This window comes from Pseudophryne corroboree, chromosome 2, assembly GCF_028390025.1.
Source record: "Pseudophryne corroboree isolate aPseCor3 chromosome 2, aPseCor3.hap2, whole genome shotgun sequence".
NCBI lineage: Eukaryota > Metazoa > Chordata > Amphibia > Anura > Myobatrachidae > Pseudophryne > Pseudophryne corroboree.
The window spans coordinates 77,622,642-77,649,493 of record NC_086445.1 but is presented as its reverse complement, the minus strand read 5'-3'; the positions used below and the strand labels follow the sequence as shown (position 1 = coordinate 77,649,493).

Below are 26,852 nucleotides of genomic sequence, written 5' to 3'. Positions count from 1 at the left end.
TATAACACTGGGATCCCACTATCAATGAGTGTTTTCCCTATAGCTGCTTTTTTATATATATTACATATATATATATATCTATACTGCGCCTTAATTTAGTGCCCCCCCCCCTCTCTTTTTTACCCTTCTGTAGTATTCTCAGACTGCAGGGGAGAGCCAGGGAGCTTCCTTCCAGCGGAACTGTGAGGGAAAAATGGCGCCAGTGTGCTGAGGGAGAAGCCCCGCCCCCTTTTTGGCTGACTTTCTCCCGCTTTTTCTGTGATACTGGCAGGGGTAATTTTACATCTATATAGCCTCTGGGACTATATATGATGTATATTTTGCCAGCCAAGGTGTTATTTATTGCCCTCAGGGCGCCCCCCCCCAGCGCCCTGCACCCATCAGTGACCGAAGTATGAGGTGTACATGAGGAGCAATGGCGCACAGCTGCAGTGCTGTGCGCTACCTTGGTGAAGACTGAAGTCTTCTGCCGCCGATTTTCCGGACCTTCTTCGTGCTTCTGGCTCTGTAAAGGGGACGGCGGCGCGGCTCCGGGAACGAACACCAAGGTCGGGTCCTGCGGTCGATCCCTCTGGAGCTAATGGTGTCCAGTAGCCTAAGAAGCCCAAACTACCACCTGTTAGGTAGGTTCGCTTCTTCTCCCCTTAGTCCCTCGCTGCAGTGAGTCTGTTGCCAGCAGATCTCACTGAAAATAAAAAACCTAAAATATACTTTCTTTCTAGGTGCTCAGGAGAGCCCCTAGTGTGCATCCAGCTCGGCCGGGCACAAGAATCTAACTGAGGTCTGGAGTAGGGTCTTAGTGGGAGGAGCCAGTGCACACCAGTAGTCTAAAAGCTTTCTTTATAGTTGTGCCCAGTCTCCTGCGGAGCCGCTAATCCCCATGGTCCTTACGGAGTCCCCAGCATCCACTTAGGACGTTAGAGAAAGAAGTAATAATGCCACTGTATAGGTCATTGGTACGGCCTCATCTAGAATCCTGTGTACAGTTCTGGAGGCCATATCTTCAAAAGGATATTACAGATTGAGTATCCCATATCCATATATTCCGAAATACGGAATATTCCGAAATACAGACTTTTTTGAGTGAGATAGTGAAACCTTTGTTTTCTGATGGATCAATGTACACAAACCTTGTTTAATACACAAAGTTATTAAAAATATTGTATTAAATTACCTTTAGGCTGTGTGTATAAGGTGTATATGAAACATAAATGAATTGTGTGAATGTAGACACACTTTGTTTAATGCACAAAGTTATAAAAAATATTGGCTAAAATGACCTTCAGGCTGTGTGTATAAGGTGTATATGAAACATAAATGCATTCTGTGCTTAGATTTAGGTCCCATCACCATGATATCTCATTATGGTATGCAATTATTCCAAAATACGGAAAAATCCCATATCCAAAGTACCTCTGGTCCCAAGCATTTTGGATAAGGGAGACTCAACCTGTAATAAATTTGAGACTGTACAAAGAAGGGCAAATAAAATGGTGCATGGCCTACAGCACAAAACATAATCCAGAAAGACTAAGAAATCTTAATATGTATAGTTTGGAGCAGAGAAGGGAAAGGGGGGACATGATAGATGCTGTCAAATGTACAGTGTCAAGGGTTTTAACAAGGTCCAGGAGGGAAACATTCTCCAAATGAAGAGAAGCAATAGGACATGAGGACATACACTGAGACTGGAGGGGGGAGGTTCAGGGGAAATATGAGGAAAAATTACTTCACAGAAAGGGTAGTGGACAAGTGGAATAGCCTCCCATCAGAGGTGGTAGAGGCTTAGACAGTAGAGCAATTTAAACATGCATGGGATAGACATAAGGATATCCTTACAAAGAAATAAGGATCAAATAAGGTTTGAGATTTAAAAAAAATGGTAAAATAAAAAAGGGGCAGATTAGATGGGCCAAGTGGTTCTTATCTGCCGTCAAATTCTATGTTTAATAATAATATTATTTATATAGTGCTCTTTCTCCAACAGGACTCAAGGAGCTGTACAGACATCAAAACACAATGCAGATAATACAGAAGCTTTAAGTAATACAGCAATTGACAAGACACAGATATAAAAAGAAAACTTTGAGCACACAGTAAGTAAAATGCAGGATTGGTGTAGGCATTTTGGGTATCAACTTCCAAGGGTTGTATATTCACAAGATAGATAACTCAAAATGTGTTTGCAGAGTCTTTGAGGATAAAACTATTCCCAAACAAAATTACAGCTCTGAAGTTTTATTCCTTCCCACTGAAACACAATCCAAAAACATACTTTTTTTTTGTTTAAATCTGACCATTAACTTTGGCCTTAAATTTCAGTCATAAAGGTAGTGAGGTAGGGAAATAGTTATATGACAAAAATGTAGCTTGAGATGTGATGAAAATAATAGTTTTTATCCCAGCTTTCTATGACTTTTCTGAACGGAGATACTGCATTTACCCCAAGTATCCGCAACAGTGAAAAATGTCATACGCCATGATACAAAAATGGCAGCCATCTTCATATGAAGGTAAATAAAATAAAGTAATGGTGGTTTCTGACTACTAACTTAAGGGGGTCATCACACACTAAAAAAAAAAAGTTAAGCAACCAGGGCTGGACCACTCTACATGGATTGGCCCAGCACCTTCACACCCCAATAGGCTGTGAACAGAAATCGGCTACAGTGAGTAACGCTCATAGCCGCCAGAACCCAATGGCTAGCATACTTAATTAACTCTGCCCCTATACACCCTCAATATTGTGCATTAAACGAGTTAGCCACTGACCAACTCCACTGGGGTTACATGTTGCAGATTTGACTAGTTTGATTTCTAACGCCAAATGTTGGGATCTATTCTTCATCTAGATTCCAATACCTCAGCAAGAGTCTCCAGTAATGGCTTTCATTCATGCACATTTAGGGGGAGATTCAATTGTTTGAAAAGACTTGTTTGAAAAGTCAGTTGGGTGTCTGTTTTTTCCTATCTAATAGACAGGTAAAAACAGCCACGGAACAGACTTTTCAAACATTTGAATTCCCCCCTTAGAATGGTACCCATCAGGGTTTCCCCATCATCGCCCCTAGTATTTGTCCAAACTCTGAAAATGCTAGTGGGTAAACACAAACTTACTCTTCAGCTTACAATACCTCATTACCAAAGAAGCATTCTCTCTCTAATGGGAAAGTTTCCTATTATGAACTAGACAGAAGCAATCGATCCAAACATGTCTTTAGGAAACGGAGCAAAAATAAGAATAGGCCATTAGATATGTGGCGTTCCGCACATCGCATTGACGTCAGGGAACTGAATCCACCCCCCACCCCTTAAATGTTGTCCCACTAACTAAAGGCATGTTATTATGAGGTCTTATAGTCCTGCCATATAGTGGCAAAATAAATTATACAATTCTACCTAGAATATTGTACCTGTTCAATAGTTACCATTTGCCAACTGGTTTGTTTCTACAACTAAAGGTGCAAACACACTTGTGGAGAAAATGAGCGACATCGCTCATTTTCCCCCTTCCTGAGCGACGTTGCACATTTTCTCGGCAAGTGTGTATGCCACCAGCGACGATCGATGCACGGCCCCGTGGGTCGGCAATGATCGTCGCTGTCGGCAGTGCATGCATGCTCGATCTGGACTGTCGTCCGGTAGTTGCATGCACGGCCAGCCACTGCGTGACGTTGCTGAGCGATATGAATGGTCATAACGCTCAGTGTGCATGGGCGGCCGCCAACCGCTCGGCCCGGGAGGGGAAACACTTGACAACGTTGCCCTTTTTTTTATTTGGAAGAACAAACTTAAGCTTGGGGCTTAGCAGAGGCCATGGTCAGTCTCCCTTTCTCCGTAATGGACATTATTTGAACTCCCGACTCCAATCAACCTAACCCTTCTGCCACCCACAGAATCATCCCTACAAAAGTAGGACAAAACCCTTAGGAATGTGTAAGTAATGGTGCCCACATCCACCAGTACTCAATATTGGGACTGGCCAGGCCAACCCGAACCCCCCGGGTAACTGGCATGTTAAAGGAAGCCAAACACTCAACCAATAATTTAATTAATCCTCTGCTTACATTTTCACAAATACCAGACCAGAATTGTTATAATCGGTCTAAATAAGACGCAGGGTACAATTGCTCCCCAATAGTTTGGCCTCTGTTTCTCCTATCGCCACATATATGAGGATCAGGCTAAAATTACTTAGAAATAAAGGAGGTTCTGTCAACCATTTTTGTTCTCAAGCACCAAAGCCTTACTAAACAAGCAAGACAAGCTAACAAACAAATTTAATAAAGCAAGAAGGAACTGGGGGCTGCAAGTGACGGCTTGGGGGGCTGCATGTGGCCCCAGTGCCACATGTTGTCCATCACTGAGCTTGGAGATAGGAATGAAATATATTCCAGGCTCTTAATCTTCTTTATTGAAATGTATCAAATGACAGAGATATAATTCTTGATATAAGCCATTCTTATACATTATTATTATTATTAATAAGTTTCTTATATAGCGCAGCAAATTCCGTTGAGTTTTACAACTGGACACAATTAGAAGACAAAACTGGGTCAAAACAAACAGTCAGAGGTAGGAGGGCCCTGCTCGCAAGCTTACACTCTATGGGGAAATAGGCATTGGTCGGCTACATGATATCACATCACAGCAGTGATGAACCAGGGTCAGGAGGAAGGGAGAGTGAAGAATTAAATATGTGGGGGATGTGTGTGGACTGTACTGCGGGGATATAATTGGATAGGAAAGCTATGAAGGTTATGTGGGTGGGTCTGGCATTTGATGAGCTTGCCTGAATAGATGAGTTTTCAGGGAATGCTAGAAGGTTTGAAGACTAGAGGAGAGTGTTATTGTGCGTGGTAGGGCATTCCACAGAGTGGGTGCAGCCAGAAGAAAGTCCTGTAATCGTGCATGGGAGCAAGTAATGAGTGTGGATGAGAGACGTAGATCTTGTGAAGAACGAAGGGGCCGGGTTGGGAGATATTTTGAGATGAGTGAAGAGATGTATGTTAGTGTAGTATGGTTAATAGCCTTGTATGTAAGTAACAGAATTTTATATTGAATACGGTAGAATACAGGTAACCAATGGAGGGACTGACATAGTGGGTCTGCAGACGATGAACGTCTAGCGAGGAATATCAGCCTCGCAGCTGCATTCAGAATGGATTGTAGTGGTGAGTCTTTTTGGTAAGACCAGTAAGGAGACTATTGCAACAATTATTGCTGGAGATAATGAGAGCATGGATTTGAGTTTCTCTATCGTCCTAGTGGATGCTGGGGTTCCTGAAAGGACCATGGGGAATAGCGGCTCCGCAGGAGACAGGGCACAAAAAGTAAAGCTTTACGATCAGGTGGTGTGTACTGGCTCCTCCCCCTATGACCCTCCTCCAAGCCTCAGTTAGATTTTTGTGCCCGGCCGAGAAGGGTGCAATCTAGGTGGCTCTCCTAAAGAGCTGCTTAGAAAAGTTTAGCTTAGGTTTTTTTATTTTACAGTGAGTCCTGCTGGCAACAGGATCACTGCAACGAGGGACTTAGGGGAGAAGAAGTGAACTCACCTGCGTGCAGGATGGATTGGCTTCTTCGCTACTGGACATTAGCTCCAGAGGGACGATCACAGGTACAGCCTGGATGGTCACCGGAGCCTCGCCGCCGGCCCCCTTGCAGATGCTGAAACGAGAAGAGGTCCAGAATCGGCGGCAGAAGACTCCTCAGTCTTCTTAAGGTAGCGCACAGCACTGCAGCTGTGCGCCATTTTCCTCTCAGCACACTTCACACGGCAGTCACTGAGGATGCAGGGCGCTGGGAGGGGGGCGCCCTGGGAGGCAAATGAAAACCTTTTTTGGCTAAAAATACCTCACATATAGCCTCCGGGGGCTATATGGAGATATTTAACCCCTGCCAGAATCCACTAAAGAGCGGGAGACGAGCCCGCCGAAAAAGGGGCGGGGCCTATCTCCTCAGCACACAGCGCCATTTTCCTCACACAGCTCCGCTGGTCAGGAAGGCTCCCAGGCTCTCCCCTGCACTGCACTACAGAAACAGGGTAAAACAAGAGAGGGGGGGCAAAATTGTGGCAAAACTATATTATTAAAGCAGCTATACAGGGAGCACTTATTATAAGGCTATCCCTGTCATATATAGCGCTTTTGGTGTGTGCTGGCAAACTCTCCCTCTGTCTCCCCAAAGGGCTAGTGGGGTCCTGTCTTCGTTAAGAGCATTCCCTGTGTGTCTGCTGTGTGTCGGTACGTGTGTGTCGACATGTATGAGGACGATATTGGTGTGGAGGCGGAGCAATTGCCAAATATGGGGATGTCACCTCCTAGGGGGTCGACACCAGAATGGATGCCTTTATTTATGGAATTACGGGATAGTGTCAACACGCTAAAGCAGTCGTTTGACGACATGAGACGGCCGGACAATCAATTAGTGCCTGTCCAGGCGCCTCAAACACCGTCAGGGGCTGTAAAACGCCCTTTGCCTCAGTCGGTCGACACAGACCCAGACACAGGCACTGATTCCAGTGGCGACGGTGACGAATCAACCGTATTTTCTAGTAGGGCCACACGTTATATGATTTTGGCAATGAAGGAGGCGTTACATATTGCTGATACTACAGGTACCACAAAACAGGGTATCATGTGGGGTGTGAAAAAACTACCTATAGTTTTTCCTGAATCAGATGAATTAAATGAGGTGTGTGATGAAGCGTGGGTTGCCCCCGATAAAAAAATGCTAATTTCAAAGAAGTTATTGGCTTTATACCCTTTCCCGCCAGAGGTTAGGGCGCGCTGGGAAACACCTCCTAGGGTGGACAAGGCGCTCACACGCTTATCAAAACAAGTGGCGTTACCCTCTCCTGAGACGGCCGCACTTAAAGATCCAGCAGATAGGAGGATGGAAAATATCCAAAAAAGTATATACACACATACAGGTGTTATACTACGACCAGCTATAGCGACAGCCTGGATGTGCAGTGCTGGGGTAGCTTGGTCAGAGTCCCTGATTGAAAATATTGATACCCTGGATAGGGACAATGTTTTACTGTCTTTAGAGCAAATAAAGGATGCATTTCTTTATATGCGTGATGCACAGAGGGATATCTGCACACTGGCATCACGGGTAAGTGCTATGTCCATTTCGGCCAGAAGAAGTTTATGGACGCGACAGTGGTCAGGCGATGCGGACTCAAAACGGCATATGGAAGTTTTGCCGTATAAAGGGGAGGAGTTATTTGGTGTCGGTCTATCGGATTTGGTGGCCACGGCTACAGCCGGGAAATCCACCTTTTTACCTCAAGTCACTCCCCAACAGAAAAAGACACCGACTTTTCAACCGCAGCCCTTTCGTTCCTTTAAAAACAAGAGAGCAAAGGGATATTCATATCTGCCACGAGGCAGAGGAAGGGGGAAGAGACAGCAACAGGCAGCTCCTTCCCAGGAACAGAAGCCCTCCCCCGCTTCTACAAAAGCCTCAGCATGACGCTGGGGCTTCTCAAGCGGACTCGGGGGCGGGTCGTCTCAAGAATTTCAGCGCGCAGTGGGCTCACTCGCAGGTAGATCCCTGGATCCTGCAGATAATATCTCAGGGGTACAGGTTGGAACTAGAGACGGATCCACCTCGCCGTTTCCTGAAGTCTGCTTTACCAACGTCCCCCTCCGACAGGGTGACGGTCTTGGAAGCCATTCACAAGCTGTACTCTCAGCAGGTGATAGTCAAGGTACCCCTTTTACAACAAGGAAAGGGGTATTATTCCACTCTATTTGTGGTACCGAAGCCGGATGGCTCGGTAAGACCTATTCTAAATCTGAAATCCTTGAACCTGTACATAAAGAAGTTCAAGTTCAAGATGGAGTCACTCAGAGCAGTGATAGCGAACCTGGAAGAAGGGGACTTTATGGTATCCTTGGACATCAAGGATGCGTATCTCCACGTTCCAATTTACCCCTCACACCAGGGGTACCTCAGGTTCGTCGTACAGAACTGTCACTATCAGTTTCAGACGCTGCCGTTCGGATTGTCCACGGCACCTCGGGTCTTTACCAAGGTAATGGCCGAGATGATGATTCTTCTTCGAAGAAAAGGCGTATTAATTATCCCATACTTGGACGATCTCCTAATAAGGGCAAGGTCCAGAGAACAGCTAGAGATGGGATTAGCACTGTCTCAAGAAGTGCTAAAACAGCACGGGTGGATTCTGAATATTCCAAAATCCCAGTTAATTCCGACAACACGTCTGCTGTTCCTAGGGATGATTCTGGACACGGTTCAGAAAAAGGTTTTTCTCCCGGAGGAAAAAGCCAAGGAGTTATCCGAGCTTGTCAGGAACCTCCTAAAACCAGGAAAGGTGTCTGTACATCAATGCACAAGAGTCCTGGGAAAAATGGTGGCTTCTTACGAAGCAATTCCATTCGGCAGATTCCACGCAAGAATTTTCCAGAGGGATCTGTTGGACAAATGGTCAGGGTCGCATCTTCAGATGCACCAGCGGATAACCCTGTCTCCAAGGACAAGGGTATCTCTTCTGTGGTGGTTGCAGAGTGCTCATCTATTGGAGGGCCGCAGATTCGGCATACAGGATTGGATCCTGGTGACCACGGACGCCAGCCTGAGGGGCTGGGGAGCAGTCACACAAGGAAGAAACTTCCAGGGCGTGTGGTCGAGCCTGGAAACGTCTCTTCACATAAACATTCTGGAACTAAGAGCAATCTACAATGCTCTAAGCCAGGCAGAACCTCTGCTTCAAGGAAAACCGGTGTTGATCCAGTCGGACAACATCACGGCAGTCGCCCATGTGAACAGACAGGGCGGCACAAGAAGCAGGAGTGCAATGGCAGAAGCTGCAAGGATTCTTCGCTGGGCAGAGAATCATGTGATAGCACTGTCAGCAGTGTTCATCCCGGGAGTGGACAACTGGGAAGCAGACTTCCTCAGCAGACACGACCTTCACCCGGGAGAGTGGGGACTTCATCCAGAAGTTTTCCACATGCTGGTAACCCGTTGGGAAAGACCAATGGTGGACATGATGGCGTCTCGCCTCAACAAAAAACTGGACAGGTATTGCGCCAGGTCAAGAGATCCGCAGGCAATAGCTGTGGACGCGCTGGTAACGCCTTGGGTGTACCAGTCGGTGTATGTGTTTCCTCCTCTGCCTCTCATACCAAAAGTATTGAGAATTATACGGCAAAGAGGCGTAAGAACGATACTAGTGGTTCCGGATTGGCCAAGAAGGACTTGGTACCCGGAACTTCAAGAGATGATCACGGAAGATCCGTGGCCTCTACCTCTGAGAAGGGACTTGCTTCAGCAGGGTCCCTGTCTGTTTCAAGACTTACCGCGGCTGCGTTTGACGGCATGGCGGTTGAACGCCGGATCCTAAAGGAAAAAGGCATGCCGGAAGAAGTCATTCCTACTTTGATTAAAGCAAGGAAGGAAGTAACCGCGCAACATTATCACCGCATTTGGCGAAAATATGTTGCGTGGTGCGAGGATCGGAGTGCTCCGACGGAGGAATTTCAACTGGGTCGATTCCTACATTTCCTGCAATCAGGATTGTCTATGGGTCTCAAATTGGGATCTATTAAGGTTCAAATTTCGGCCCTGTCGATTTTCTTCCAAAAAGAATTGGCTTCAGTTCCTGAAGTCCAGACTTTTGTTAAGGGAGTGCTGCATATACAGCCCCCTGTGGTGCCTCCAGTGGCACCGTGGGATCTCAATGTTGTTTTGGACTTTCTCAAATCTCATTGGTTTGAACCACTAAAAACTGTGGATTTGAAATATCTCACATGGAAAGTGACCATGCTACTAGCCCTGGCTTCGGCCAGGAGAGTGTCAGAACTGGCAGCTTTATCTTACAAAAGCCCATATCTGATTTTCCATTCGGACAGGGCAGAACTGCGGACTCGTCCGCATTTTCTCCCTAAGGTGGTGTCAGCATTTCATCTGAACCAACCTATTGTAGTGCCTGCGGCTACAAGCGACTTGGAGGACTCCAAGTTGTTGGACGTTGTCAGAGCTTTAAAAATATACATTTCAAGGACAGCTGGAGTCAGGAAATCTGACTCGCTGTTTATACTATATGCTCCCAACAAGTTGGGCGCTCCTGCGTCTAAGCAGACTATTGCTCGCTGGATTTGTAGTACGATTCAGCTTGCACATTCTGTGGTAGGCCTGCCACAGCCAAAATCGGTAAAAGCCCACTCCACAAGGAAGGTGGGTTCTTCTTGGGCGGCTGCCCGAGGGGTCTCGACATTACAACTCTGCCGAGCGGCTACGTGGTCGGGGGAGAACACGTTTGTAAAATTCTACAAATTTGATACCCTGGCTAAGGAGGACCTGGAGTTCTCTCATTCGGTGCTGCAGAGTCATCCGCACTCTCCCGCCCGTTTGGGAGCTTTGGTATAATCCCCATGGTCCTTTCAGGAACCCCAGCATCCACTAGGACGATAGAGAAAATAAGAATTTACTTACCGATAATTCTATTTCTCGGAGTCCGTAGTGGATGCTGGGCGCCCATCCCAAGTGCGGATTATCTGCATTACTTGTACATAGTTACAAAAATCGGGTTATTATTGTTGTGAGCCATCTTTTCAGAGGCTCCGCTGTTATCATACTGTTAACTGGGTTTAGATCACAGGTTGTACGGTGTGATTGGTGTGGCTGGTATGAGTCTTACCCGGGATTCATAAATCCTTCCTTATTGTGTACGCTCGTCCGGGCACAGTACCTAACTGAGGCTTGGAGGAGGGTCATAGGGGGAGGAGCCAGTACACACCACCTGATCGTAAAGCTTTACTTTTTGTGCCCTGTCTCCTGCGGAGCCGCTATTCCCCATGGTCCTTTCAGGAACCCCAGCATCCACTACGGACTCCGAGAAATAGAATTATCGGTAAGTAAATTCTTATTTTTAGCAGTGTCTTGTGTAAAGGGCCCCATACACTAGAACGATATTGCCGGATTTCATCCAATTTCGGGCATTCGGCCCGATATATTGAGTGAAATCGGGCATTTTGGAGGTGTATCCGATCCACGTTCTCGTGAGGGTCGGATCGGCTCCTCTAGATCGATAGTGCTGCACTCATGATATGTCTGTTCCCGCAGGCATGGCTGGGATCGCATACGATATATCGCATGCAAAATGTACCAAATCGTATGGAACCACTCTCGGTAAGCTCCCGGGAGAGTTCAAGGGAAATCGCCTCCGACTTCAGCCTCAGACATATCGCTGTAGTGTATGGGGCCCTTTAGATGCATGTAACATGATTTTGAGACAGATTGAATGTGGGGATGAAAGGACAGTTCTGAGTCAAGTATGACACCTAGGCAGCGAGCTTGTGTGGTAGGGTTGATTATAGAGTTATCAACAGTGATAGAAATACATGAAATACATGATATACAGTACATTACTTCATGTTAAAAGATTTGTGACAGAGCACTTTAATGGGGAGTTCATATCTAAAGATTGTAAGCTTGCGAGCAGGGCCCTCCTACCTCTATGTCTGTCTGTTATTACCCAGTTTTGTTTTATTACTATAAAAGAAAACCAAGAGAGCGCTAGTTCACATTTGATGTGGATTTTTTATTTATATTAAATGAAAAAACAATGTCTAAAACAACTGTACTTATTGCCGGCCGACAAAAACACTCTTATCACATAAAAAAACAATAATTCTAAAACAGGATAACTCCCCTATTTTTTTAAAAAACAATATGCATGAATCTATGAGTAGACTATCTATGTTCCAATGAGTGAATACTTCACAATTTATCCATGGACTATAAATGTATTCGATTGAACATGGATACAATATTGGTTATATATTTTGAGCAAAAAGATCTCTCCAGATAGATGAAGCCTATACTATATAACTCTTTAAATTCTTAGTTATATTGTAACAGTCCATGTATCAGAATGTGAACAGATGATAATGGTATTCCTGTATATACTTATACGGACAATAAGTCTCCTATATGTTGGCTTTCAAATGAGCTGTAATGATTGGCAACAATTGTTCTGACTATCAATCATCCGCTCCCAATTAATTGCGACTGTTGCGCCCGTTCTCTTCACCACATGTTTAAAGTCAGTGATCTGTGGCATATAATGAGTAGTATGGATTGAACATTTAGTATATCATGCAAATGTCTGAGAATAATCACAATGCATGTGATGGTGCTCCCGGCTGATTAACTCACCGATCACCCGTTATAAATGGAACTTGTATTTCTCACGGAAAAGATGATTCGTCCTCCCGGCCCTTAGCGGTACTCGCTTGTACTTGCAGCCTTATCCGGAGTCCGTGAATCTAAACCGATTGTATGGTTCCCTTCTCAGGTGTCGGTTCACACCGTCAGCTGGTGTGAATGCTTCCGCTCTGGTGTGCGGGCAGTGAAAGACAAGACAGACGCGTTTCTCCGCCTACTCCTCAGTATCGGCGGCTTCCTCAGTGTCATCTGAGGAAGCCGCCGATACTGAGGAGTAGGCGGAGAAACGCGTCTGTCTTGTCTTTCACTGCCCGCACACCAGAGCGGAAGCATTCACACCAGCTGACGGTGTGAACCGACACCTGAGAAGGGAACCATACAATCGGTTTAGATTCACGGACTCCGGATAAGGCTGCAAGTACAAGCGAGTACCGCTAAGGGCCGGGAGGACGAATCATCTTTTCCGTGAGAAATACAAGTTCCATTTATAACGGGTGATCGGTGAGTTAATCAGCCGGGAGCACCATCACATGCATTGTGATTATTCTCAGACATTTGCATGATATACTAAATGTTCAATCCATACTACTCATTATATGCCACAGATCACTGACTTTAAACATGTGGTGAAGAGAACGGGCGCAACAGTCGCAATTAATTGGGAGCGGATGATTGATAGTCAGAACAATTGTTACCAATCATTACAGCTCATTTGAAAGCCAACATATAGGAGACTTATTGTCCGTATAAGTATATACAGGAATACCATTATCATCTGTTCACATTCTGATACATGGACTGTTACAATATAACTAAGAATTTAAAGAGTTATATAGTATAGGCTTCATCTATCTGGAGAGATCTTTTTGCTCAAAATATATAACCAATATTGTATCCATGTTCAATCGAATACATTTATAGTCCATGGATAAATTGTGAAGTATTCACTCATTGGAACATAGATAGTCTACTCATAGATTCATGCATATTGTTTTTTAAAAAAATAGGGGAGTTATCCTGTTTTAGAATTATTGTTTTTTTATGTGATAAGAGTGTTTTTGTCGGCCGGCAATAAGTACAATTGTTTTAGACATTGTTTTTTCATTTAATATAAATAAAAAATCCACATCAAATGTGAACTAGCGCTCTCTTGGTTTTCTTTTATTGTTCTTTATACTAGGGGCGTTTATACCAATAGCCCCTTAGAGAGCAGCTGTACAACATTTTATAAATCACAGCGCCAGGTTTTTGGTCTTGTTCTTGTTTTATTACTGTTGTTCTAATTGTAACGTGCAACGGAATATGCTGCACTATATAATCGTTAATAGATAACCTCTGTGTTATTTCGTGCTTGGCCTGTCCATTTTTTCTATACCTGTCCTGTTTGTATTTTCTGCACCCATTGTGTCTGACAGATCAAAAATATAATGGGGCCAAAAAATAAAAATCTACAGTAACTAGTACAGTATGTCACATTGGAGACATCATGATATTCAATAGTAATTTAGAACTACAGGCATTAAAGAACATTTAGGTGGACATGGGCCTTTACTGGGGCGAGGCAAGTTTTATAAATAATGCAGCAATGCCACTAATATTAAACAATCAATAAATCACATTACCCAGCAATACAGCAATCCCATGCCTATAGCTTTATCACATAACCTTTAGTACATGGCACATATAATAATGGTATAAGGATGAGGCATATTATTTTATGCATCATATTTGCATGTTAATGTACTTTATTGCAGGGTATAATGGTAAATGCACCAACAAACCAGCCATATACAATTGGCCATAGATAAACGATGCTAATGTATTAAGGGACCATGTGTGTGCCTTCGCCCCATCAATACACAATAGTGCCACCTATGCCAACCCCCTGCCAGGCATTCTTGTAAAGAGTCTATGACAGTGGACAGATCATTTGCTTCTCAGCTGGTGGGGGAACTACAAATCCCAGGATAGAATGCTGGGATTTGTAGTTCTACAAGGGTAGGGAGAAGCACAGATTGGTCTGGTGAATGCCCCCCATGTGGGTATTGTTCCCAGCCAGACAAGGAGGGAGGACAGAGAGAAGAACCTGCTTTGTGTCTAGCAGCTGCTGGGCACGCTGCATGCATGGCACTGCCGCACCACTCACCCATGGAGATCTCCTGGGCGAAGGCCAGCGAGATGAGCAGCAGGGGCAGCCCGACAGCGATGCAGGACACGATCTTGTCCACAGCCAGCTCCAGCCGCAGCCCCTTGTACTTGGACTCCGGCGGGTCCTTCAGCAGGAAGTCGGAGAAGACGTACTCGGTGGCGATGTGGGCGATGGCCATGGCTGCCGGGGGACACCCGCGGGGGAGCGGGAGATACGGGAGTCAGCGCTGGTGTCCCCTCATACCCTCAGCCCGTGTGACTGACTGACACACCGAGCAACACACTGCGCTCGCTCCCGGCCCGGAGGCGGGACGGCGGGTGTGAGGGAGGCGGGACGGCGGGTGTGGGGGGACATGGAGGCGGCCCGCTGCCCCGTCACATTGCTGCTGCTGAGGTGTGTGCGGGAGGAGAGAGTGACCGTGCGGCGCTGAGCTTTGTCACAGGCTCAGGTTACTCCGGGACAGCCTGCTGCTGCTGCTGCTCAGTATATGGGTATATCAGTGTATATCAGTATCAGTACATCAGTGTATATCTGTATATATCAGTACAACAGTATATAAGAATGAAGATCAGTGCTTCAGTGTCAGTGGCGTGCGGTGACGTCAGTGGCTGGTGAGGCTCTACAGCCATAATGTCCGCCAAATCAGTGTATATAATAGTAAATATCGGTATATCAGTGTTAAGCTGGCCATACTAGCCCTTTAAACTGGGACACTCATGGATTACACAGGTTCTGTGGCTGGCTGACTTCAAGTCTGCATTTCACCTGGTTTTAATAATCAGCCACAGAACCTGTATAATTCATGAGTGTCCCAGTTTAAAGGGCTAGTATGGTCAGCCTAATAGTGTATATCAGTACATAACTGTATCTGTTTAAGATTGTAAGCTTTCGAGCAGGGCCTTCCTACCTCTATGTCTGTCTTTGCCCAGTTTTGTTCTATAACTGTTCTAATTGTAAAGTGCAACAGAATATGCTGCGCTATATAAGAAACTGCTAATAAATAAATATCAGTGTATAATATATTAGTACATCAATGATTATCTGTATAATGAGTACATCAGTGTATACCATACATCAGTGTATGTATATCAGTAAGGGGATCCGGTCTCTCTAGGTCGACAGTAACTAGGTCAACCACTATTGGTCTACAGTAACTAGGTCGACAGGGTCTCTAGGTCAACATGTTCTAGGTCAAAAGGTCGTCATGAGTTTTTCACAATTTTTTTCTTTTTTTGACCTTTTTCATACACAACGATCCATGCGGATTACGATTGGGAATATTAACCTGTGTCGAGCGCAACGGAGCGAGGCACCTTGCCCAAAGTGCGAGCCATGCGAGGCAACACGTGCACTAATTGGGGTTCCCGGTCACTGTACGGAGAAAACAACACCCAAAAAAACATTAAAAACTCATATCGACCTTTTGACTTGTAGACCTAGACGCTGTCAACCTAGAGACCCTGTCGACCAAGTTACTGTCGACCTAGTTACTGTCGAACTTGCATACCACACCCATTAGTAAGTAGCCGTACATCAGTGTAATCCATACATCAGTGTATATCAGTAAGTAGCAGTACAGCCAGGGCTGCCATCAGAAATTGTGGGGCCTGGAACTGACAAAATAGGCAGGGCCCTCCTGGGCAGAGCTGTGAGTATTGTGGGTGGAGCTACAACATGGATGTGGCATCAATTGCAGTTTGCGCATAAACTTGTTTACAAATAATATCAAAGTTTGGGCTTTGAGGGTATGTATTAGGTAAACGCTACAGAAACACCAGAATATATACTTAATAGATAGGGAAAGCCACACACTCACACATATATACATCCACATTAAAACACTGAAAAAGCTAGGGCCAGAGAGCCAGAACTAAAAATAAAAAAAAAAGTGAAAAGTCAAATCAACATAAAATTTTTTGTAAAACAACCAGATTCACATGAAGGACATTTTACCTCCAGGTCCCTCACAGTTAGGGAGGTGGTAGGTGGCCAGTACTGGGTGGGTGAAACAGAAGCCCTCTCGCGGACCATGGTCTCTTTCAGAACTCTGTCACTGGAGAGAGGTCCCTGTCACCGGCTGCTCTGACCATGGCAAGAAGACCTGTATTGATCAGTGTAGCGAGCAATGCTGGAGAGTGTGAGAGCAGTAAGCATTGGTTTAGGGAGTAGTAACAATGGGTGTAGGGAGCAGGATGGATCTGTGTAGGGGACAGGGGGAGTAGGTGTGGTAGGCAATGAGAAAGGGTGTAGGGAGCAGAAAGGAAGGGTATAGGGAGCAGTAATGATAGGCGTAGAGCAGAAAAAATCAGTATAGGTAGCATGGAGAGGGTGTGTGTACAGAGCAGTGAGGGACAGTTGGTGGGGGCAGACGCTGAGCCTAGTGTGTGAGCAATGACATCGCCGACGGCATTTAAATGTGTGCATACCGTAGTGTTTAGGCAGACAGCCATGGAGTCAGCGCCCGCGGCATCCAAATGTGGGCCCGCCCGCCAGCAAATCTGAGCTTGCGCTCCAGCAGGCAATCAGGAGCTGTTGCTGCGGCCGCTTCTCTGATTGGCTGCCGGTCCACCAGCTCCGATTTGCTGGCGGACGGCACTACATTTTAAATGCCGCTGACGCTGTCTGGATCCCCATGGCTGCCAGACTAAGCACTTTGTACACCACTGCCATCCGGGCCCCATTGCCTGCCTGGGACAAAAGAACTGAGGGTCCCCCCTTGATGGCTGGTCTGAGTATATCAGTGTATATCAGTAAAAATCAGTACATCAGTGTACAGTGCATCCGGAAAGTATTCACAGCGCTTCACTTTTTCCACATTTTGTTATGTGACAGCCTTATTACAAAATGGCCGGCCGTCTAAACTGAGCGATTGTGGGAGAAGGGCCCTAGTCAGGGAGGTGATCAAGAACCCAATGGTCACTCTGTCAGAGCTACAGCATTCCTCTGTGGAGAGAGGAGAACCTTCCAGAAGGACAACCATCTCTGCAGTGATCCACCAATCAGGCCTGCATGGTGGAGTGGCCAGACAGAAGCCACTACTTAGTAAAAAGCACATGGCAGCCCGCCTGGAGTTTGCCAAAATGCACCTGAAGGACTCTCAGACCATGAGAAACAAAATTCTCTGGTCTAAAGAGACAAAGATTGAACTCTTTGGGGTGAATGCCAGGCACCATGTTTGGAGGAAAACAGGCACCGCTCATCACCAGGCCAATACCATCCCTACAGTGAAGCATGGTGGTGGCAGCATCATCATTCTGTGGGGATGTTTTTCAGCGGCAGGAACTGGGAGACAGTCAGGATAGAGGAAAAGATGAATGCAGCAATGTACAGAGACATCCTGGATGAAAACCTGCTCCAGAGCGCTCTTGACCTCAAACTGGGGCGACGGTTCATCTTTCAGTAGGACAACGACCCTAAGCACCCAGCCAAAATATCAAAGGAGTGGCTTCAGGACAACTCTGTGAATGTAATTGAGTGGCCCAGCCAGAGCCCAGACTTGAATCCGATTGAACATCTCTTGAGAGATCTGAAAATGGCTGTGCACTGACGCTTCCCATCCAACCTGATGGAGCTTGAGAGGTGCTGCAAAGAGGAATGGGCAAAACTGCCCAAAGATAGGTGTGCCAAGCTTGTGGCATCATATTAAAAAAGACTAGAAGCTGTAATTGCTGCCAAAAGTGCATCAACAAAGTATTGAGCAAAGGCAGTGAATACTTATGTACATGTGATTTCTTAGTTTTTTATTTTCAATAAATTTGCAAAAATCTCAAAAAAACTTTTTTCACATTGTCATTATGGGGTATTGTGTGTAGAATTTTGAGGGGAAAAATTAATTTATTCCAGTTTGGAATAAGGCTGTTACATAACAAAATGTGGAAAAAGTCAAGCGCTGTGAATACTTTCCGGATGCACTGTATATCAGTGTGTATCAGTACTTCAGTGTACTTCAGTGTATATCTGTACATCAGCGTAAATCGGTGAATATATGTACATCAGTGTATATCAGTACATCAGAGAATATCAGTACATCAGTGTATATCTGTACATCAGTGTATATGTAAATATCTGTACATCAATGTATATCAGTAAATATCTGTACACCAGTGTATGAGTATATTAGTATGTGTATATATCAGTATACAGTATGTATATATCAGTATATGCTATGTATCAATATATGTACTATGTATGTATGTATGTGTGTATATATATATATATATATATATATATATATATATATATATACTAATCCAATTCAGCCGGCACTCCTCGCTGTGTTATCAGCTGGTCCTGGTGCCAAGTGCAAAACCCGTCACTAAAAACATTTGATCGTCTGCTTCATGAGTCTGTTACCAAATTTAGATTGGCTCCAGGTAAAATACATAAGAACTTGTCCAGGGAGGAGTCTATAGCTCTTAAACAACTTGGCTCCTATGATGACATTATTATCAGGCCTGCCGACAAGGGCGGGGCCATCGTGATACAGGATATTAATGACTATCGCCAGGAGATTACACGCCAACTATCTGAAGAGGGAGTGTATAAACGGTTACCGGGTAACCCTACAGTTAGGTTCCAGAAGGAACTAGTTGAGGTGTTAAGTACAGCTTTGCAACAACAACATATTACGCCCAAAGTCTATAAGGCATTGGTAGTGGAACATCCGAAGGTCCCGGTTCTGTACACTCTCCCTAAAATGCACAAGGACAGTAATAATCCGCCAGGTCGCCCGATTATATCGGCGCGAGATTCTGTATACTATCCTGTTGCACAGTTACTGGATCATCTGCTACAACCTCTATTGAGTAAAAAGGAGTCTTTTCTTAAAGACACAACGGAGTTTCTGAAGCTACTGGATCGAGTAATTGAAGTACCTAAGGGAACCTGGCTGTGTTGTTTGGACGTCTGCAGTCTGTATACATCTATCCCCCACGATGGCGGCTTAGCCGCCATGAAGAACTTCTTATCACTTCATTTAGATCCAACAGTATTTAATCATGACCTTTTCTTGAAGTTATTAGAGTTAATTCTCTATAGAAATTATTTCCTATATGATGGTTATTACTATCTGCAACAACGGGGGTGTGCGATGGGGTCCCCTGTGGCCCCGTCGTACGCCAATGTGTATATGTTTGAGCAAGAAGAAAGGTTACTGTTGAATCACCCAGCTGTATCTGGATGCATTAAGTTGTATACCAGATACATAGATGATATCTTTCTATTATGGGTAGGAAGGATAGAACCCTTGACCACTATGCTAGAAGAGATTAATGGTAGCAGGTCGGCCATCAAATTTACGTTTTTATGCAGTGAAGTTCAAGTGCATTTTTTAGACGTACAAGTAAATGTCTGTGAAGGCAAAATTACCACAGAGGTGTTTCAGAAAGATGTAGATAGAAACACCTTTCTGCTGGCCTCAAGCCATCACCCGACATCTCTGAAACGGGGTTTGCCCCGTTCACAGATGATGAGGGTGGCTAGAATTTCTAGCAATCCCGTAAAAGCTGCAGAATCCATTGATACATTAATCACTAAATTTACAGCACGGGGGTATGACCCTAAGATGCTAGAGGAAAACAAAGTGCAAGTGCTGAATATGCCTAGAGTACAATTAATGCAATCGCACACCAAAGCACCCGAGAAGGTTTTTCCGTGGGTCAGCAGCTTTACTACCGCGAGCCCAGTGATTAATCGGGCCACCAAGGCATTATGGCCTATTGTAACTTCCGATAAGGACCTGCCATGCTTTAAGTCCACACGCCCATTAGCAGCATTTAAAAGAGGTCGTAACCTCAGGGACAGATTGGTGATTACAGACATCACAGACAGAGGTATCCCCAGATTACCCAATGTCTACGTTAAACCTGCTGGGTGCTACAGCTGTTATGACTGTACCACATGCAGGTTTATGACAGCTTGTAAATCTTTTCAACATCCTCATCTCCAAATCAAATATGACATCCGACATGTGCTCACTTGCACCTCATCTTTTGTGGTGTACGTGATCACGTGCCCATGTGGGCTATACTATGTGGGCCAGACTTCTCGTAAGTTTCGGGAACGTATGGCCCTACACAGGTCGGCGATACATTTGTCTATTGAGGGTAGAGTTATTGATCAGCCTGTGGCCCGTCACTTTAAAATGACGGGCCATACATTATCTGATCTGAAGTACTTTATGATTGATCATGTGCGGGAGTCTCCCCGCGGGGGTGATCGGATTAAAGCATTATGTATACTGGAAGCAAGATGGATTATCCGTCTGGGCACTATGGTACCCGACGGATTGAATGATAAAATCAATTGGAACAGCTTACGGTAATTACCCTTATAATATAAATTGTAATATATTTTCTGTTAGTCAGACGTTTTGAAACATACTATGCGCTCTGAGCGGATTAACAGGTAGCATTGAGCCCTTATACATGTATATTTAGGGGCTGCTGCAGATTTATGTCTTCTACGTTTTTAAATGTTTACATATTTGTGTCCTAATTGTAAAAGTTTTGTCCCCGGCAGTCCCCCACAGATGGCGCTGACTGGGAACACTTGGTCCGGGCTTGCTGCACTGGAACGCAAGCCAGCGGTTGCTTGGCAACCGCGCCCTGCGTGAACCCGGAAGTAAGACTCCGGTGGTGGATCAGCGGCTGCAGCTGTGGACGCGGACGCCGGCGGGAGACAGGACTCGGTAACAGGTATTTAAGTGTTTTATGTGTATGTGTCTGTTGTATATTGGTGTATCCTGACGAAAGGGCTGATGCCCTGAAACATGTTGATGTGACACCGCCAATAAAGGCGTTTTGCAGAAGAGTCCTTGGAGTGCCGTGCTTTTTTGTATTGCTATATATATATATATATATATAAAACAGAAGAACAGGCACTCCCATAAAGGTATTGTCACTGCACCGGTGCCATCCCAAAGGAGATTTTTAAATAGAATGAAAGAAGAGCGGCACTCAGCGTCTTGAGGTAAAAAAATTGTATTAGAACAACACATATAGAAGTCCGACGTTTCGGGGCTCACATGCCCCTTTGTCAAGGTGTACACCTTGACAAAGGGGCATGTGAGCCCCGAAACGTCGGACTTCTATATGTGTTGTTCTAATACAATTTTTTGACCTCAAGACGCCGAGTGCCGCTCTTCTTTCATTCTATATATATATATATATATATATATATTTATATTTCAGTAGGCTTACCATACCATCCTTTTAGACCGGGGCACTCATGACTTATACAGGTTCGGTGGCTTATTAAAACCAGGTGAAATGCAGACTTGAAGCCAGCCACAGAACCTGTGTAATTCATTAGTGTCCTGCTTTAAAGGGATTGTATGGTAAGCCTATACAGTATATCAGTATATGTAGAGTGACCATATTATGCCTTTTATCTGGGACGCTCTTGGATTACACAGGTTCTGTGGCTGGCTGACTTCAAGCCTACATTTCAGCTGGTTTTAATCAGCCACAGAACCTGTGTAATCCATGAGCGTCCCAGGTAAAAGGGGTGGTCTTCAGTATGCCGACTGACGGAATCCCGGCGCACGGTATACCGGCGCCGGGATCCCGACAGCTGGCATACCGACACTTATTCTCCCTCGTGGGGGTCCACGACCCCCCTGGAGGGAGAAAAAAATAGCGTAGCGCGCCACCGTGCCTGTAGCGTGGCGAGCGCAGCGAGCCCGCAAGGGGCTCATTGCGCTCGCCACACTGTCGGTAAGCCGGCGGTCGGGCTCCCGGCGCCGGTATGCTGGTCGCCGGGAGCCCAACCGCCGGCATACCATAGTGAACCCGGTAAAAGGGATAATATGGTCACTCAAGTTATATGTAGTGATGTGCACCGGAAATTTTTCGGGTTTTGGTTTTGGATTCGGTTCCGCGGCCGTGTTTTGGATTCGGACGCGTTTTGCCAAAACCTCCCTGAAAATTTTTTGTCGGATTCGGGTGTGTTTTGGATTCGGGTGTTTTTTCACAAAAACCCCTCAAAAACAGCTTAAATCATAGAATTTGGGGGTCATTTTGATCCCATAGTATTATTAACCTCAATAACCATAATTTACACTCATTTTCAGTCTATTCTGTACACCACACACCTCACAATATTATTTTTAGTCCTAAAATTTGCACCAAGGTCGCTGGATGGCTAAGCTAAGCGACACAAGTGGCCGACACAAACACCTGGCCCATCTAGGAGTGGCACTGCAGTGTCATGCAGGATGGCACTTCAAAAAAATAGTCCCCAAACAGCACATGATGCAAAGAAAAAAAGAGGCGCACCAAGGTTGCTGTGTGACTAAGCTAAGCGACACAAGTGGCCGACACAAACACCTCGCCCATCTAGGAGTAGCACTGCAGTGTCAGGCAGGATGGCACTTCAAAAAAAATAGTCCCCAAACAGCACATGATGCAAAGAAAAAAAGAGGCGCACCAAGGTCGCTGTGTGACTAAGCTAAGCGACACAAATGGCCGACACAAACACCTGGCCCATCTAGGAGTGGCACTGCAGTGTCAGACAGGATGGCACTTCAAAAAAATAGTCCCCAAACAGCACATGATGCAAAGAAAAAAAGAGGCGCACCAAGGTCGCTGTGTGACTAAGCTAAGCGACACAAGTGGCCGACACAAACACCTGGCCCACCTAGGAGTGGCACTGCAGTTTTCTAGCGAGAGGATGAGTGCTTCCATCCTCATGTGAAGCTGAACCACTAGCCATGAACATAGGCCAGGGCCTCAGCCGTTCCTTGCCACTCCGTGTCGTAAATGGCATATTGGCACGTTTACGCTTCTCCTCAGACGCTTTTAATTTTGATTTTTGGGTCATGTTACTGAACTTTTGTTTTTTGGATTTTACATGCTCTCTACTATGACATTGGGCATCGGCCTTGGCAGACGACGTTGATGGCATTTCGTCTCGGCCATGACTAGTGGCAGCAGCTTCAGCACGAGGTGGAAGTGGATCTTGATCTTTCCCTATTTTACCCTCCACATTTTTGTTCTCCATTTTTTAATGTGTGGAATTATATCCCAGTATCAATAGCAATGGCCTACTACTATATATACTGCGCACAACTGAAATACACCACAGGTATGGATGGATAGTATACTTGACGACACAGAGGTAGGTAGAGCAGTGGCCTTCCGTACCATACTGCTATATATATATACTGGTGGTCACTGTCAGCAAACTGCAAAACTAAAATGCACCACAGGTATAGAATCTAGATGGATAGTATACTTGACGACACAGAGGTAGGTAGAGCAGTGGCCTTCCGTACCGTACTGCTATATATACTGGTGGTCACTGTCAGCAAACTGCAAAACTAAAATGAACCACAGGTATAGAATCTAGATGGATAGTATACTTGACGACACAGAGGTAGGTAGAGCAGTGGCCTTCCGTACCGTACTGCTATATATACTGGTGGTCACTGTCAGCAAACTGCAAAACTAAAATGCACCACAGGTATAGAATCTAGATGGATAGTATACTTGACGACACAGAGGTAGGTAGAGCAGTGGCCTTCCGTACCGTATATCTATATATATATATATATATATTTATATATATACTGGTGGTCACTGTCAGCAAACTGCAAAACTAAAATGCACCACAGGTATAGAATCTAGATGGATAGTATACTTGACGACACAGAGGTAGGTAGAGCAGTGGCCTTCCGTACCGTACTGCTATATATACTGGTGGTCACTGTCAGCAAACTGCAAAACTAAAATGCACCACAGGTATAGAATCTAGATGGATAGTATACTTGACGACACAGAGGTAGGTAGAGCAGTGGCATCCCGTACCGTACTGCTATATATACTGGTGGTCACTGTCAACAAACTGCAAAACTAAAATGCACCACAGGTATAGAATCTAGATGGATAGTATACTTGACGACACAGAGGTAGGTAGAGCAGTGGCCTTCCGTACCGTACTGCTATATATACTGGTGGTCACTGTCAGCAAAACTCTGCACTGTACTCCTCCTATATAATACTGCTGGTCCCCAGTCCCCACAATAAAGCAGTGTGAGCACAGATATATGCAGCACACTGAGCACAGATATGGAGCGTTTTTCAGGCAGAGAACGGATAAAACTGGTGGTCACTGATCAGCAAAACTCTGCACTGTACTCCTATATTATACAGCTGCTCCCCAGTCCCCACAATTAAGCAGTGTGAGCACAGATATATGCAGCACACTGAGCACCGATATGGAGCGTTTTTCAGGCAGAGAACGGATAAAACTGGTGGTCACTGATCAGCAAAACTCTGCACTGTACTCCTCCTATATAATACAGCTGCTCCCCAGTCCCCACAATTAAGCAGTGTGAGCACAGATACAGAGGCGGAACTACCGGCAGGGCAAGCAGTGCGTTGCACTGGGGCCCGCCTCTGTCCAGGGGCCCAAGCATGTAATGAGTCAAACTGACTCATTACATGCCGCTGTGCGCTGCGGGGAACCGCTGCCCGCAGCACACAGCCGCCCACAGAGGAGAAGAGCAGCGGCACGGACGGGGGAAGGAGGAGGACGGAGGTGAAGGAGGGAGCCGCAGCAGCGCTTTGTTACTGGTGGAGGCGCTGCTGCTGCTGCCCCTCTGCTTCACTATAGGCTGTCTTCCGAGAACAGCCTATAGTGAAGCAGGGGGGCAGCAGCGCCTCCACCAATAACACAGCGCTGCTGCGGCTCCCTCCTCCACCTCGCCTACTGCCCGGGAATCGTCAAGCTGCACGAGAAGCCTGAGCCAGCGGAGAGGGTAAGTATGATTCTACTTTCTTTCTTTCTCTTTCTTTCTTTCTGTCTCTTTCTTTATTTCTTTCTGTCGCTTTCTTTATTTGTTGGGACTGCCTACCGCTATGTGTAAAAATGGGGGACTGCCTGCCGCAATGTGTAAAAAGGGGGGACTGCCTGCCGCAATGTGTAAAAATGGGGAATCTGCCTGCCGCAATGTGTAAAAATGGGGAATCTGCCTGCCGCTATGTGTAAAAAGGGAGAATCTGCCTGCCGTAATGTGTAAAAATGGGGAATCTGCCTGCCGCAATGTGTAAAAACGGGGGACTGCCTGCCGCAACGTGTAAAAAGGGGGAATCTGCCTGCCGTAATGTGTAACAAGGGCACGCTGTCTGCCGTAATGTGTAACAAGGGCACCCTGTCTGCCGTAATGTGTAACAAGGGCACGCTGTCTGCCGTAATGTGTAACAAGGGCACGCTGTCTGCCGTAATGTAATGTGTAACAAGGGCACGCTGTCTGCCGCTTTGTGTAAAAAGTGTACGTTGTCTGCCGTTATGTGTAAAAAGTGTACGCTGTCTGCCGTAATGTGTAAAAAGTGTACGCTGTCTGCCGTAATGTGTAAAAAGGGGACGCTGTCTGCCGTAATGTGTAAAAAGTGGGACGCTGTCTGCCGTTATGTGTAAAAAGTGTACGCTGTCTGCCGCTATGTTTAACAAGGGCACGCTGTCTGCCGTTATGTGTAAAAAGTGCACGCTGTCTGCCGCTATGTGTAACAAGGGCACGCTGTCTGCCGTTATGTGTAAAAAGGGGACGCTGTCTGCCGTAATGTATAAAAAGGGGGACGCTGTCTGCCGTAATGTGTAAAAAGGGGACGCTGTCTGCCGTAATGTGTAAAAAGAGGAATCTGTTCGCTGTAAGGTGTAAAAGGGTCTCTACCTGGTGTAGTGGTGCTACTGTGCGGCGTAATTTGAAGAATGGAGACTACTGTGCACCGTTTTAGGAATTGGTATTATTTTGTGGCCACACCCCTTCCCCGCGAAGCCACGCCACTATGTATTTTTGCGCGCGCCTGCGGCGCGCACTGCCCCTGTTTTGCTTGCAGGGGTGGGGCTCCGATGCCGTTTCTTGCACACAGTGCTAAAATGTCTAGTTACGGCACTGTTGCTAGGTATCCATTTCTCTGGCCCTGAGCAGGTCCCCCTCACCAGATCCTCTCCAAGGGTGAGGGGGTGGACTTGGATGGGATGGGGGGGGGGCAAAGCATTTTGTCGCACCTGGGCCCACCGCTTGCTAGTTCCGCCACTGCACAGATATATGCAGCACACTGAGCACAGATATGGAGCGTTTTTCAGGCAGAGAACAGATAAAACTGGTGGTCACTGATCAGCAAAACTCTGCACTGTACTCCTCCTATATAATCATACTTACCTACTCTCCCGTTTTTTGGGGTAGCCCCCCGCACCCCCGGAAGAGTGGGCAGGTCTCCCGCATCCTGCTCGCATCCTAGTGATGCCAGCAGGATGGAGAGATAATCTTCTGTATTTGCAGGTCCGTCGGGTGGGGAAGGGGTTAAAATGACGCAAATCGCGTCATTTTAGCCCCGCCCCCTTCCCGCGGACCTGCAAATTGCGGCATTTTCCGATATGGGGGCGGGGCTTGGTGATGTCACAGTACGCCCCCGCCCCCTGAAGACTCCTGCTGCGTCTCCTCTCCGGGCTTCTGCCGGAGAGGAGAATCACAATGTAGGCAAGTATGTATATAATACAG

General features: G+C 45.9%; 1 protein-coding gene across 1 annotated transcript in view; it reads right to left on the bottom strand.

The window, feature by feature from the left end:
• The window catches only part of PANX1 (pannexin 1), a 168,731-nt gene extending 153,906 nt beyond the window's left edge, over nt 1–14,825 (bottom strand). Inside the window, exon 1 of the mRNA XM_063951448.1 lies at nt 14,348–14,825. Coding sequence (XP_063807518.1) covers nt 14,348–14,528 — 181 coding nt within the window. The 5' untranslated portion in view covers nt 14,529–14,825. The remainder of the gene's footprint in view (nt 1–14,347) is intronic.
• Nucleotides 14,826–26,852: the final 12,027 nt, after the last annotated feature.